A 15,668-nucleotide genomic window follows, 5' to 3' on the forward strand; every position below is an offset into this window, starting at 1 on the left:
GAATAGAATGGAATTGTAGTATATAACCAAGACCAGATGTGTTTGGTCAATCAGAATCTTAAATCATTTGTTTAATTAATTCAGTAATAAACAGTTTTGTATTATCTGGCACACAAGCAGGGCAGTAGCTTTAGGTCTTAAAGTTCCTCCTAAATACATTCCTGCTTTTATAGTTACTTCTTACTATAATTCTTTTCTTGTAGGACCTCCAGTCATCGGGGAGAAATCCAGCCGCCATAAGAAAACTCTCTGAGTCGCCTGCTTTGGGTACTTTTTTTTGTTTTGTTGGATCAATAAAACAATCATGATTGCCAGGATGTCAAATCTCAGGGCTTTGGATTCTCCAAATATCACTGGGAAGCATTTCAAATGTACTTAAAACTCAATTTAAAATTCAGTGTCAAAGTTTTTACTATGAAATTGTGCAAAGAGGTAAATGCCTTGTATTTGCTGTTGACATCTCTCTCTCTGTCTGTGTTTCTTAGAGCAGAGCAGTGCTGCTCTGCCTGTTGAAGATCCTGTTCACATTGCTTGGAGCGCCAGTGACTCTGATCACTCAGACAATGAGGCCTGGGAACAGCAACGATTCTGTGTTTCACAGAAGCTACAGCGAGGTCGGAGAGCGGCGAGGCTCGTGGCTCCCATCCAGTCTTATACGAGCATGCTGAGCGAGCTCACTCCTGATAAAGGTGACCGAAAAAAAAAACTGTTTTACATCTGATGCATTCTGTCACTCAGCAGTATACATTTTTATTTTTCACTTACAAAATATTGAACTTTTTCGCAGGATGAGACTAAATTTTAGGCTCTTGGAACTTATTCTACCTACCTTTATGTGTTTTCTGTATAAATGCATACATCTATTCCTCAAAGGAAACCATTTCTGTGGTTCAGATGTAGATCACTAATCAGTTTATGATGTAAAAAATACTACAGTCAACTAATGAATAAAACTTTTCTCTGTTATGTTTAATTACTTCATTTTCCTTCATATGTGACAACAAAAAGTCCACTTGTAGGAAAAATCCTGAAGTTCTTTTCTCTTTTCAGATGATCTCCCTGTTATCGACACAGACAGTGACCTGGAAGAGTCAGACTGCATGTCACAATTGGCCAGAGAAAAACCTACAAAGACTCCTTCTAAAGATTCAAATGTAAGTTAATTTAAATTATTACAGATATGAAGCTAATTGGCAGTTGAATGCAGCAATTTGGGAGCCTGGATATCATACATTTGGCTTAATATACATGAGGTATTTTCAGGATGTCTTTACTAACCCCTATACTTGGGGTTTAAGAAGGTAGTTTGTATTTATATTTGTTCATTCATTGTTCAGCTTTTTTTAAGCTTTTGATTTGCACATTTAATGTACTTTGATGATATGTAAATCTAATGTAAAATACAGGGTTATAAATAATATCTAGTAGCTAAAGCAGGAGAAAAAGTGGCAAATTTAAATCAGAATCAGAAATACTTTATTGATCCCAGACGTGGGAAATTTGTTTGTCACCATAGCAACTGACAGCAGAGGGGGAAAAAAGACTTAGAATGATATATATAAAAAAAAAAAACAAGAACAAGAAAATGTAGCATAAATGCAAGCATCAAGGTAGTATAATTTAAAAAGCTATTTACAGAACACTGCAGGTAAAAAGATGTACAAAAGAAATGTGCAAAATAGAAAATAGATAATAAAAAATGTGCAAAGTTTGTCTTTTGCATTGTGATTTGTTGTACAGGGTTATTGTATAAGGTTATTGTATTTGTATTGTAAAATCCCGCGTAGTGGTCTGTCTGCAGTTTAGAACTATCAAGTACCCTTTTTTTTTCATTTTGTAATTCAGTTATTGTTCTTTTAATGGCAAAAACCAATAGGCTGGCAGAACCTGTTTTTTATTTTTTTTATCACTTCTTATAAATAAGTAACCCCTCTTCAGAGCCAGCCATAAGCTGTTGCAGTTTTATTTCTAGCTAATGTGAACCAGTGTGAAAACAAGGCAAGTTAGTAGTTGAAGCCTAAGTGAATCTGCTAACTAGTTCTTCTAACTTGGGTGGATTACGCTTTGATTCATTCATTCAGGTGACGTCTTGAAGTGGAGTGGCGTCGTCTGGACACGCCGCCGTCTCTTGATACGTTTTGTTGTTCATCAAGGTGTCTTCATCAGCATGAATGCTGTTGTTCAGAGGAAGGGGCTACACAAATCCAGGCTGTAATCTTTAGTTGGCAACACTAGAGGGAGCCATAACCCTTTAAAATGTTCCTTTTTTTGTGGGCTCATTTAAAAATGTTTGAGGTTTGTTGAAGTTTTAAGGAACATCTGATAGTTTAATTGCAAACACTGGGGCGTGTGCAGCTTTTGCAGAATCAGAGAGTTGTGCTCAGACGTGTGTCTGGTGCTGTTGTGTTTCACTTTTTAGTTGACCTGCACTGATTTCCATCAGCTGGTTGAGATTCATCTTTGTTGGCACTAGATGGAGGATGTTTTTAGTGGTGCACTGAGATCAGGACAGGGTCTGCATCCAGCACTTTCTATTGAGATCTGTCAAAGTTCACACAAAAAAAACCACTGGCTGACAGAGAAGGTGTGCGCTCACAATTAACCAAAGCAGATGTTTACAGGGTTCTGGACCGACATGAAAGGAGGCACCTTTCTCAAAATGCCTGAAAACAAAACAAAAAAGTAGTCTTAAAAGCAGAAGTGAGTGTCAATTTCCCTTTATAGGTAATAAAATGTTTATTTTTATGCGTGGTGGATGATAAATCACAATAAGTGCTTAAATAATACATGAATAAAGCAATTCTTTGCTTACTCTTGGTAGAATTTCTCGTATAAACGTGTACCAAAGATTTGGACTAACCGTCTCTTCTCAGAAGTCGTACAAAAACCGTGTTTGTCAAAGGCAAGGCTGGCATGGGGAGAATGTAAAAGGAGTGGTGAAGGTGTTCTCAAGCCCACGCCGCGCTGCCTTTATTCCTCACAAAGCGTTTGACTGAGTTTCCAAATGTGGGCAAAGGACCACGGGCTTTTTGTAAAATATCCTCACATTGCAGAATAATGCAGCGTCAGCTGAATCTGCTACGAACCAGTGGCTTAGGAGGAAGCTCTTAAATGTGGAGGCTGAGAGGAAACTTGGTGACAGATTAACATCACTCATGTAGACCCAGCTACTTCCTCTTGTCACCATTTTATTTGCTGCTATAAGCTCTCTGTGGGGTCAGAGATGTTTTGAGACGAACTACAAGGAGGCCCCTTGTCAGGGGCCCCTGAAACTTGGTTTTACTCACAGGTTGCAGTTTTCACAGGTGCCCAAGTGCAGCATATGAGTTCACATTTTCTTGATATAAAGCTGTAAAAGTGTTTCGTTCAATCTTGATTGAACTGGAAGATCAAACGTGGAAGCTTTCTTTTAACTTGGAGATTGTAAATCAAACTGGATCTAGCAGGATGCAGACGAGGAAGATCCTAATGCAGGTCAAAGTTTATGACTCCTAGTAAACGCGTGGCTCTCTCCGTGTTATTTTTGCTGACGCTGGACAGGGCGGAGCCACTGGGGGCGACCTTTGCATTTTGAAGACCAAAGACCGGCGAGCAGCTTGATCTGATTCGGCTAATAGCCGTGCTAAAAGAGGTCAAAGGTCGTGGCGTCGCAGCAGGAGCGCAGGATTGTAAACATAGTTTTACTACTGTTTGTACAGAAAGAGCCGAGAAGGGATGAGGCTGCAGAGAGCCGAGTGCTTACAATGCTTCCAGTGCAGAGTAAAAAACGTTTTTGAGCCAAGGCCAGGAACATAGTGTTCCTGTTTCTGTGTAGCTGGTTATAGTGTGACGTCTGCTGGCACTCTGCCCAGCAGGGTCAAGTTGATTCAAATAAAAGGAGAGCATTGGCTGACAGTGCCTGGTATGCTGGTCTTGTCTGCACATGACAAGAACTTTGGTTGTTGGATTTTTCCATGTGAACAGGCTCCCTCAGGTGTCTTGAGCTGTGACACAGCAAGAAAGTCAGTTTTCTTGCTATATCTTGTCAATTAATCAGCCAGACGGAGCGCCAGTATCCCAGATCCACCCAGTGAATTATGGAGTTTGTTGATTATTTGATTAGGAGTTTGTCAGTTAATTACTCATTATTAGTTAAGGCACCTAAGGCAATCAATATAATCTTTTAATAGGTACAAAATGTCAAAACCCTGTCAAAAAAAACAAACACATTTTAATGTAAAACTTTTGTGTCTTTCTTTCTTTTTTTTTTAACTAAAATTTGCTGTGCAGGAGCCAGAGATCTCAGGCTACGCGTCTGATGGAGAAGATATTGGCGGCACCTTCACCTCCAGCCAACTGGACTCTCAGACTTTTTCTCTCCAAACTGATGAAGGCGCCAAGAGGTCAGTCAGTGAGTGGGTCAAATCTGCACAGGCAATGCTGCAGACGCCTCAGAAGTCCACCGACAGGCGACCCAGGACCCCAGAGGACTCCGCCAGAAAGAAAAGAAAGTTTCAAAGGTTCGAACATGCGTGGGGTTTCTTTACAGGCTTGCACCAGCTAGATTTAACATTCTAAGCTTATATGTTGATCTAGGACAAACTGTTTAAAACAGTTAAATAAAGTTATAATTAAACCAAAACATTCAAAAGCAATCCTAAAACACTGGGAGTGTCCGAATACCCTCACTACTAAGTGCAGTATAAAGGACATTCACCATTTTGTCTGGGTGTTTGTTTGAATCTACAATTTCAGTATTTCCCTGGAAATGTCCCAGAAGTCTCAGCGAAAAGCCGGTGGGCATCATTGGCTGTATGTGACAATTGAACCCCACTCACGTTCTAAACAGGAAGTACCCGCTGACTCCAAGAAGCCAAAATTCTAGAGACTTCTATTGAGAAATCGATCCTTCTATTTGGCAGAATAACCATTCTTGTTTTGCTCCTTTTTTAAAAAAAAACTTGTTCTTGATCCTCATTTCTTTCCAAATTTTTTCTGCCGTTCAAGTTTTTATTCAAGTTACAAACTCAGACAATCGAACACAATCGAACCGTCTGACAGATTTTGTGTAGCCATCTTTCTAGTGGTAGGGGTGGGAACTTCCAACAAGCTCACTCCTGATTGGTGAGAGTGGTTGCCAATCTGTCACCGCGTACAAGGAGTGGAAATCTTGAGGCACCTCACCATTCGATTTAGGAGGCAGCGATTCGATTATCAAACGATTATCAATGCAGCTTCCTGTCATTATCTGAGTTTGTTGGATATGATGATGATAATTTTAGCTGCCAGTCTTTTGTTATTACATGAGGAGTCATCGTGACGTATGATTCAGTGGCGATTGAAGTCCAAGCGTGCTGTCTTGGCGGCTTTCATCACTGCGGCCATGACTTCAGCTTTCATGTCGGTAGATAGTGCTGGGCTGACCGTGTGTAATGTTTGGAAGCCTTCATTCTCCACCACAGAATACCGTCTCCAAGTCCTTTGCTATAAAAGATCTGACTGGCTTTATTATTCGCTTAGCCTTTCCTGAAGACAGTGGAAGTTTTCTTTAGGATATCCAGTGTGTTTTTTTGATCGTTGGAAGCCCTCGCAGCAATTTATGAATTCATATTTTAAATAGAGTTGAGATATCTATTGATTTTTTTTTTATTGTCTTTTTCCCCTTGTTTTTTGTAATTGCTAGAAAGAAAACTTTTTTTTATTACCTTAATAAGGTAAAAAAACAATTTACACTCTATTTCTCTTACTAAATGATGAGAAAACTAGTTAGGGAAAACATTTATTTTTCTTACTTTATCAGTAAAGTTCTGAAATCAGATCTTTGATTTTTAATTCCCTGGAATTTAATAGTTATATTGCTTTCCTGTGTGAGACTTTTTTTGTGTTTTTATTGTAAAATGAAAACACGACACATTTAATAAAACTCCTGAAATTGAAGCTACTTCATTTACTTTTTATTACCTAAAAGGTTCGACTGAGATTTTTGTTTGCTTAGATAAAAAGTTCACTATAAAATGGCTTTACAGAATACAATTTTCCATATTGCTTCATAACGAGGCCCAAACAGCAAAGTTAAGAGAGAACGCGACGCTGTGCTGCTGTCTGCCATGTGTCAGCCGATTGTGATGTTTCCACTGCTGAGCCGCTGATGAAAGGGACACCTGCTGCCGTAAAGTGGGTGCTAAATGTCGTTGAAGCCCACTAAATCTGAGAGATGGCTATCTCCAGGCTCTGACGGATTCGTGTCGGCACCAGAGCAACCTTTTCTCCAGTCGAACAGTTTTGCGTTTGTGAGGTCACGAGCTGTGAGGTTATCACGTTACATCATCTCCCGCTCTGTCTGTGTATGTTTGTTCCACAGTGGAGGCCTGGCGGAGAGGCTCAACCGGCTTCAGTGCAGGCAGAGGTCAGCCGTCAGTTTCTGGAGGCACGAGTTCGTCCCTGACACCTCAGCAGCAGGTGATCCACGTCACACAAACCCTCTGCATTCGGGTCACTTGGAACGCAAACATCTCTGAATCCTTTAGCGTCTAAGTTTCATGTGGGAGGATGAAGCCCTCAGAGCATGTGATTGTTTAGAGGGGCCACACTGAGAGGGCTCTGGCTGCAGTTTGATCGCAGCGCCTCTGAATTGTGAACTTATGATGTAGGTGACAGGAAACTGCCTGCCTGGTGCTTTTTTTCGTTTTCTTTCCCTTTTTCCTTTCCGTGGTGAACAAAACCACAATGTTTCCTAGTTGTTAAGCATTTCCTTATAAAAGGACGTAAACAAAGTAAACACACCTAAATGTGACGGTTGATTTTGGGGGGGGGGGGGGGGGGGGGGGGGACAAATTTAACTAAGTTTGGGGGTAGTTGGTTGCATGTTTATTGTTGCATAATGACCCAAACTAGAAAACTGCAACCTTTTAGAGCCATTTGAGCCAGTTTGTTACTAAAAGCCCAACTTCACTGTTTAGGAAATGCATTAATTTATAAAAAAGAAGATTTAAAATATTTTCAAAAATTGAATTTTAGTAACAACTCAGGGATATGTTTTTCTATTACTAACTAGCTTATCTTTTAGTTTTGACAGCAGCACAAGCTCATTTCAAAATAAAATTCACTCTGTATAAATTAAGACACAGATCTGCTATAGCAGATAAATTAAACTGCAAGAAAGCTACGTTAAACATGACATTTTCTATCATTATCCCTTGGGTCCATTTTCTTCCTTTTTTTTTTTCTTTTACAATCAAATATAAACACAACACTGGAGTAGTAGAATCATTTTTTTTAGATCTGTACACGTAAATGCAATTAGATCCTTTAAGAACTTTGCCCCTGAACAGCAACTAGACCCTGCTGTGCAGCAGAGGATAAGAATACGTGGTTCATTTTGCTCAGTTATCTTACATATTACAAATCTAAACAAAAATAACAACCTAAAGAACCTCCCTTTTGTCCCGCCCTCACTCACCTCCCTCCGACCCAGCCACGTTGTTATGTGGAAAAAACACCCACTTTTTCCCAAATGGTGGCTTTTGTGTTGGGTTTATCTCCATAGCAACCAATTTATGTTGACGAACGGGTCTATAGTCCTTTTTAGAAGAATCCACAAAAATACATTTGTGGATTTCCTTCTTTTGCTAACCACACTCTCATTCCTCATATGTTGATATTGTATTTTATATTCAGAATCTACAAAGTTCAAAATTTATATTTTTCCCAAGTGGCTTCCCAATGATGCTCGATGAGTTAGGAGGTGTTGTTGTTTGTTTTAATTCAAGATGGCTGCCTCAAAGGTCAAGTTTCATCAATGACACTTTGGTTGTGGTTGTAGACTTAACCTGGTGGCAATTGTGGGAAAAAGCGTGAAGATGACTTGTTTTCTTTTCCCATATTGTGTGAAAATGTAAAAATCGCCAAATTTCATATTTTGCTACAAAATCGCCGCCAAGCTGTAGATCACGTGCCAATCCCATAATCACTATAAACCACCGCATGGATACCTTTAACACTTTGGTGTCCTTCGTGGATGTACATTTTTTGTGTGTGCCATTAGAGGTTTTTGATGGTTTTCTGTGATGTCATCACTTTTTTGTATTTATTCGGGGGGGGGGTCATTTACCATATTATAATAATGATTTTCTTTGGATACCAGGTACGTGCAAATTTTGATAAATCTTTGAGTTTGAGAAAGTCGCTATTCTGATGCAAGATTTGTTTTCAAATTTTTATCTGAAACCTTTTTTCTTTGGTAAGAAAATGTATTTTCACCCCCTATTGATGTAAAATGAACAATTGTAAACGTTTATTATGAAAATGACAAATTCTTCCCCCAAAAACTAAACTGAAAGCAGTTTTTTATTTGGCAGTCTGGTTTTTTGCCCCCTTTTTTTTTAAAGACAGAAATGTTATTAAAAGCAGGAAAATACCGGATTTTAACACTTTCATGTTTAGACAAGTGCATGTTAGAAGTCAGTGGCTCTTCAGGAAAATCTCTGATGTGATTTACTGTTATTGTATTAAAACTTCCCCTCCAGCCAATAGCATAAACAGACAATGAAGTGTATTGACTCTGCCTTGCTGTAATTCTTCAAAACTTTAAGTTTATGCAACAGTTTTAAGGCGCTGTTTTATTTCACTTTGATTTATGTCTCAGGGGCATTGTCCTGATTTGCTTCTCTGATTTAGAAAAAAAAACTTTTTTCATTGTTTGAACTGAATGTTTTCCCAAGTAAAATGGAAAACATTTGGGGTTTATTGTTTCTCCTTAAAAACGTCTCTGAATCTGAAGATGACTTGCCCTCAGCCTGTGTACTGAGTCCCACATTGACGCTACACACATGGAGCTTCACGCTCGACACATCTGTGTTGTTGTTGCTCTGCTCTCCAGTGGACAGGCCCGGTGTGATGGTGCTGGAGGTGCTGGAGGTCCAGGAGGAGTGCGGCATGCAGCTTGCGCTCTGCGAGCATCAGCCACCCCAGAGGGACGACCACCAGCTCTGTCGGCGAGCCTCTGAGAGAAAAACCGGCCGGACGTTGGTGTTGTTTAACAGAGAGACCGCAGCCCAGCTGAGTCCTGCCCCGAGAGATGTCATCCACATACACCCACCATGGTGAGAGGACGCAGCGCGTGACGTGCAATCCATTTGCAGGCCAGCGTAAAGGCCGACCACTGCTGCTTCCTTTCTGTCACTGGGCTGGTCTTATTAAGATTAAGCTTCTTGTGTTTATTGTTCTGCACAAACAAAAGGTCAAATCAGACACTTAAGTAACTAGCTGACCTCAGTAGTTTTATGCCAAACTACAACAACTGTTGTTTGTTGAAGTAAGGAAGCGTTGCAGCATCACTTGTTCAGTCCAAGCCAAGCAGATTAGTCACAAGAACAGGTTACGATCAGCTGTGAGTAACTGGGAGTGAGGAAATAAGTATTTGGCATGTTATAACTAGCTGTCAAACTCACTTTGAACATTTTTTCCTAACGTCTGATCTTAGTCATTAAAAATTGTAGTTCTGAACTGCCTGAATGTCTCACGATGGTATGTTTGGCCACACACAGATTTCAAAAGTTCAGATCACATTTATCAAATACAAACGAGAAGGCGTCCCACTTCCAAATAAACTGTTTAATCCACTGAAGACTCAAAATTCGCCCCAAAGAGGCTTTTTATTATTTCTACATCGGCTTTTTAACTGTCCGGTAATCCACTCTCCAATGAAGGTAGCCCTAAAAATAAGAAATGAGCTCTAATCTTAACGAGGAACAGTGGAAAGAAATCTCTGTTGATGCAGGAAGTAATTTTTACCTATAATAAGATGTCAACATCTAGAGTGTATGGAGCCAAAGGATTTGGGCGCATTTTTAATAATTGTTTCCTTATTTTCAGATCCTAGCTTTTAATAAGACCTAAAATATTCTCAGCTGTACAGATTCTAATAAAAAAAGCTTGGAAAGAGAAGTTAAAACAGAGGAGAACCTGTTCAAATATTCTGCATGTCGAGGTTTTTAATCTTTTCAATCAATAGTCAGGTTTTTCTCAGACTCGGATCGACTAAAGGATCGTTTTTGTCCTGCATAAACGCAGTGCTTTACCCGTCAGCTGTTGGAGCTCCAGGTGTTCATCAGAATTCCACATTATAGTGAGTATTAAATGTGGGCCCCATACGTAAGCTTCAGGGAAACGGAAAAAAAGGAGAAGGGTGTTACAAGGTTACAACCATTGACTGTATAAGAGAACTGGACTGAGCAGGTGTGACATCACTCGTAGAAAGCGCCTTACTTCTGCCTCCAGCGAAATTAAGTCAATTCCGTCGTCATGCCTTCATTGGGTCCGAGTCGGTTTAGGTGGTGTTGCAATGGCACTGTCGCCAATCAGGAGTAAGCTTGTTCGCACCCCTTCCACTGAAAGCAGGCTTGGGAGAATCTGTCAATCAAACGTTGAGGTGGGGGGCCAGCGAGTGCCACACACTTTTATTGAGGCATCTGATTGGTCATTTTATAACTTGCACTACAGAAAAAGATATCATGGTGGTGAAAAAAAAGTTAGGATTAGCAAAAACACGTTAAAAAGGTATGAAAGCAAGAATGGTTATTCTAACCAATAGAATGACTGAGTAATAACTGTTTATTTCTCAGTGGAAGTCTATAGGATTTCTATAGGATTTCTCTATAGGATTTCTACTTCCTGTTTGGAACGAGAGGAGGGAGAGATCCCCCAGCCCCGTTCTCTTATAGAGTCTATGGTTGGAACACAGTCGACATGTTGAAGGCAGAATGATAGCTGATGCCTTTATGGTCGTCGTGGTCGAAGCAGAACTGCATCGGTGAAAGCAGAAAAATATTGCATTTTCATACAAATATCTGCCAAATTCCCAAAAAGTGCACTCAAAATAAAATAAAATAGAATAAAATACATATAAAGCCTCCTGCAGCCATGTGACCCCGATCAGGACCAAGCGGGTGCAGACGGCAGAGGGATGCAACAAAATGCATGCTCTTGTTACTAAGACATCTTGGCTTTCCATATTTTTTTTTCTCCTTCTCTTGTTATTTTTTTTTGGCAGGTCATCAATAACTGACGCAGCAAGAAAGACAATGCAAGAGTAACACGCTACACCGCTACATGCAGGAAAAAGTAAAAGGAGACAAGAGAAGGGAAATAATTACACAACTATTTACATTTACGCTTTACTGAAGTTTGCATTGCGTTTAGTGTAATTACTTCTCCTGTCAAAGCTGCGCTTGAAAGGACTGATGGTCCAAACGTAAGTTGGAGCCCTTCGCATGAGATGATGAGGGGTGGGACTGTTTTGGAGTGCGAGCGAGCGAGCGAGCGGGGTAGCAGTTGACTCCAGCTGTTGGGAGTTTGGGTCGAGAACACGCTGGCGGAAGCGCCGGGGCCTCCTCAGAGCTCTGACGTCACCGACTGCTCCAGGGAATACTTCACATTCCTCTTCCTGGCAGTGGTTAGGTCATTTCCAGAAAGCTGAGGGGGAAAAAAAACAGTAGGATTATTTTCTGGAGCATTTGGGAGTAAAGAGTGTAGGGAGCCAAGAAGGCCGAGATTGAAAACACATGTCGGTTTAGGAGTATCTCTTTCTTAAGCACCTCCTCTTTGCTGCTATAGTTTCTTCTTCTGAAAATGAGAATGCATTAAACACACAAATATCCCCACTTCTTTTTATTTTTCAATCAATTGTCCTAGTGAATTGAAGTGAAGTAAACAAATTTCGTATTTCTTTAGATGATTTTTTTGTATTATTATGTAGCTTCAGTGGCGATCTTAGTGGAAAAACACAGAACCGAGAGGAAGGCCATGTCTGTTTCCTGTGTGACACCCGTACCTGCAGAGTGGCCCCTCCCTCCACCCACACCTTGTTGTGAGTGGGCCGAGGCCTGGGCGGAAATGCCTTTAGGGTTCATTCACTTTCATTCTGTGACGCCAGACGGGCCACTCCTTAACCCAGCTACCTGTCTGATGATGATGATGATGATGACAGCTGCCCACTCACCTGCAGGCAGTAGAGTCACTTCCTGCGTGCCAGTTCTCACGGACAGGACGTCCCGCTCTGCCAAGATGAAAGGAAGGCTTGTTTTGATTAGTGATCTACGTTGGACGACAAACGTCAGCATGAGCAGCACCGCCGTAGCCACAGTTCACCTTTCAGTCGGTGCACAACTGTTTGTCCTCAGTAGTTACATTTTGACTCGTGTTTACATAAATCAAATATAATTTAGAAAAACTATGCAAGTGTATGGAAAATTAGACAAGCAGGGAAGATTTAAAGTAAAATTTAAGGTGTTTTAAATAAAACTATTGATGCTCAGTCTATGTGCATAAAAATGCGTTACTTTTTAAACCGCAGAGCTTACACAGACTTAAACGTTAAAGAAACCTGTTTAGAAAAGTCACTTTCGACATTTTTAATGCATTTTTAAACAGTAAAATATTCAAAAATAGGAGGTTTTATACGTGATTTGGTCCAGTAAGCTTCATAGTAACTTAACCAGTTCTGTAAAAATAGCCAAAATGATGAATTTTCTAAAGTTCTAACATTGGGAGTTGCCCCCTCAGTAAACCCTACACACACTCTGTTCCTCGCTCCGGGAGCTGTCATGTCAAAACAGAAAGAAGGCACGTCGAAATTTTTTTCATGGTTTCTATCTCTGCAATCATCTCAGAGGGTGAACGCGCTGCAACATGTGCTGCAGTTCCAGTCACTCCGTGCTCTTGGCTGCAAGTCAGTGATGTACCACTATCACTGTTCCGTACAGGAGGAATGAAGTTGTAACTTGGAACTGTCTGTTACCCAGCCTCCTTTTTTTATTTTCCCTGGGCTCTGAGCCATGCAGGTGTGTGATACTGTATTTACCATAATGAGCTGTTCAGCGCGCCTTTAAAGGTAACTGGAGCCTTGAAAGCCCAGCTGACACTCAGTTTTTATCAATAAACACTAAAAAAAAACGACAGGCGTTGAAGGATTTCTCTGTACATTTGTACAAACTTAGGTGCAGAGAGCAGACATGTTGAGGTGGCTTCTGCCTCATCTGGGTTCCATAAGTCCTCCCACATTTATGCCAGAGTCTACTCTTTTTATATCAATGTGTGCACCTTTTTTTTTTTTCTTTTTCTTTTTTTGCCATCGCCAGTCACATGAAAAGCTGTTTGTTGTGACTCCACATTTCATGGAAGCTTGTTTTCCTGGTTAATTCAGTTCTCAGACCCACTACTGTCATTCCAGGTATTGAGAGCATCCAGTGTTCAGGTTCAGGGGGCGGCCGTTGCTCAAATGTGACCTTGATTTTCAAACTATAAAACCTTCCTCTTCACAGGCAAAGTCTGTCCATAGAGGGCTTCAGCTGTCCTGTTCTGTTGAACACACACTTCAGCCAAAAAGTGAGCCACACCTGCGAACCGGCCAACGTGCCCTTTAAGTTTTCTGCAGAGAAGTGCACGCCGTATTATTTGGGCAAAACATTTGGACGCCTGGATGAGTGCGGCACTGTAGACAAAAACCATGCAAAGCAGGTGTGTATGCTGTTTACCTTTAGGGCTTTCTCTTTTCGACTTGAATCAGAATATTTAGTCTCTGATTTTTAGTTTTTATTCCTGAAATAAAAAGAACTGGTGTGAGCGCAGTGATTCACCCAGTTTAGAACAAAATTAAAGTAAAGTCTGTCATTATTGTCTTTCATGGATTAATCCAACTGCAGGTGCAGGTTTGCAGATGTTTTTGCCCCACGGTTCATCACCACCCTTTCAAATATGCACCATCATAAACACCAGCCACATCAAGATGATTTATAGCATAAAGCAAAACAGATTGACGCAGTTTTCCATCATCAAACTGCAAAGGTACTATGATGGTACTGAGAAAAAACAAAAGCATAGTGGAAGTATGAATACCGTATATAAAAATTTGTTACAACCTAGGACTTTGGTTTTGTTTTAAAAAAAAAAAGAACTTGTCATTTGATGGATTTATTTTATGATTTTGCTTGAAAGTGATACAAAATTGAGGTTTTAGCCTTTTTTTATTTCATTCAGTTGTAAATTATCATTAGTGTTTTGGGGTTTGTTGACCTGTTTTTTCCCTTTTTAATAGCAAACACAAAATGAAAAAAATGACTCAAGAGTTAAAAATAGACCAATAAAACAAAACCATGTGCTTGAAAAGGACTGGGTAGAAGAAAAATCTAGCATGATTCAACCCTTTTCACAACAACTTATGTGGTGCATATTTCTATTTACAGTTTATTACCCCTCAAAACATTCAAATAACCTTTTCAAAATATAAAGGTGAAAAGCAACAATTGGATTTAGAAATTTAGGTTTTGTTCTATAAAAAGCTTAAATAACAACACATTTTTCATTTAAATTTGAGGCTGAAGGATTATTTTCCATTTTAACCATTGCACCATTTGTACAAAAAATATCTGTGCAAAATGAAAACAAAATTGCAAAAAAAAATCATATTTGTGATGTAGAAAATACGCTGGGCGCGCCAAAGGCTCCCTGCTCCGCTCCATTCCGATGCATCCACTGTCAGACAAATAGATCCTCATCCGAGCTGGCATCTGGCTCAAAACTGTACGGCTGAATAGCCATTTTTCTTCCACCGTTGGTGTAAACAGAGAGCTCTCAGCAACGGGGAGGAGAAGGGGGGGCGGGGTTGCTTCGTGCCAACAGTCCTGCTCACAACTTAGAGGTGAATTTCTAATAAACTACTGCAGCTCTGCAGAAACTATGCCAAAGTTTGGCTAAAAACAGCATAATGATAATCAAAAGACTTTAAATATGCATCAAAAGATGATCAGAGTGGGTCACTAAGAAACAATTCTGTTTTTAAAAACTGTCCTGACCTTTAGAAAAAGTTCTCCCACTGCATTCCTGATGCTCGTTGTTAGTAAATATGAAGAGTAATGCTGGACACTGTTCTGGGGTCTTTAGAGGCACAATTTTGTGCACACCTTTAATTGGAACAGAACTTTCCAGCTGATTTGAGCACCTTTGAAGTAAATGCTTGAGGAGCAGTTTCTAACCTCGTGTGATTGTGTTGTCTTTTGAACAGGGTGGGTCGTCTGATTCAGGAGGTTGGATGACACGTGGGGTGTCTCTCCTGGAGGCCATTGAGGGCCTCGGTCAGGCGGGCTCCGTGGAGCAGGACGTGGAAGTGGTTGCTCAAAGGGTTTTCTCCATCTACATGGCTGACTGCTCACCTGCGTCCATCAAACATAAAGCCCCTGTGCGACCCTCCAACACTCCTGGAGTAGAGGAAGCCAAAACCAGGTAATAGTTGTGTGTTTTTTTAGTTTGTCACACGATGCCAAGAGGCTGGAAAAAATCTGGTTTTCTGTTGAATATGCTTTGCCACAATATAAATAGTCCTTTCTGATAGAATTGCACGCAGTTTCCTTGGTTTTTCGGGCTTGCATGCTTCTCCACGATGATATGATGGGTCTCAGTTGTGGAGCTATTGTTCACAGAGCTGCAGGCCCCACAGAGCCTTTGCACTGTCTCCAGCCATATGGCATTGTTTGACAAAGGACACAAACATTGCTAATTGAATCCAGCCCCTCAGTGAGAGATTCTGGCCAAATTTCAGAAAAAGACAGCATGATATTTTCAGAATCCTGTGCAGCAGAAAGTTGAACCAGTGCAAACTCGCACTCCAAAAGTTGAGCCGGTTTGCAGCTGATTTT

At 40.5% G+C, this 15,668-nt stretch overlaps 1 protein-coding gene and 1 long non-coding RNA gene across 3 annotated transcripts in view; one reads left to right on the forward strand and one right to left on the reverse strand.

Annotated features, from left to right (window-relative positions):
- Positions 1–15,668, forward strand: part of spidr (scaffold protein involved in DNA repair) — a 37,835-nt gene that overhangs the window by 1,061 nt on the left and 21,106 nt on the right. For both annotated transcript variants that reach the window (XM_011486985.4, XM_023965526.2), the window contains exons 3-10: positions 204–267; positions 486–689; positions 1,051–1,154; positions 4,270–4,499; positions 6,341–6,438; positions 8,858–9,080; positions 13,299–13,494; positions 15,038–15,255. In XM_011486985.4, coding sequence (XP_011485287.2) covers positions 204–267; positions 486–689; positions 1,051–1,154; positions 4,270–4,499; positions 6,341–6,438; positions 8,858–9,080; positions 13,299–13,494; positions 15,038–15,255 — 1,337 coding nt within the window. The remainder of the gene's footprint in view (positions 1–203; positions 268–485; positions 690–1,050; positions 1,155–4,269; positions 4,500–6,340; positions 6,439–8,857; positions 9,081–13,298; positions 13,495–15,037; positions 15,256–15,668) is intronic.
- Positions 11,267–13,015, reverse strand: LOC105356269 (uncharacterized). The gene is made up of 3 exons (XR_013650424.1): positions 12,839–13,015; positions 11,978–12,034; positions 11,267–11,451 (listed from the first exon to the last, which is right to left on the reverse strand). It is a non-coding gene; the product is annotated as an uncharacterized LOC105356269 (long non-coding RNA).

The sequence above is a fragment of the Oryzias latipes genome, chromosome 17, assembly GCF_053564925.1.
Source record: "Oryzias latipes strain Hd-rR chromosome 17, Olatipes_Hd-rR_3.1".
In the NCBI taxonomy this organism is placed as follows: Eukaryota; Metazoa; Chordata; class Actinopteri; order Beloniformes; family Adrianichthyidae; genus Oryzias; species Oryzias latipes.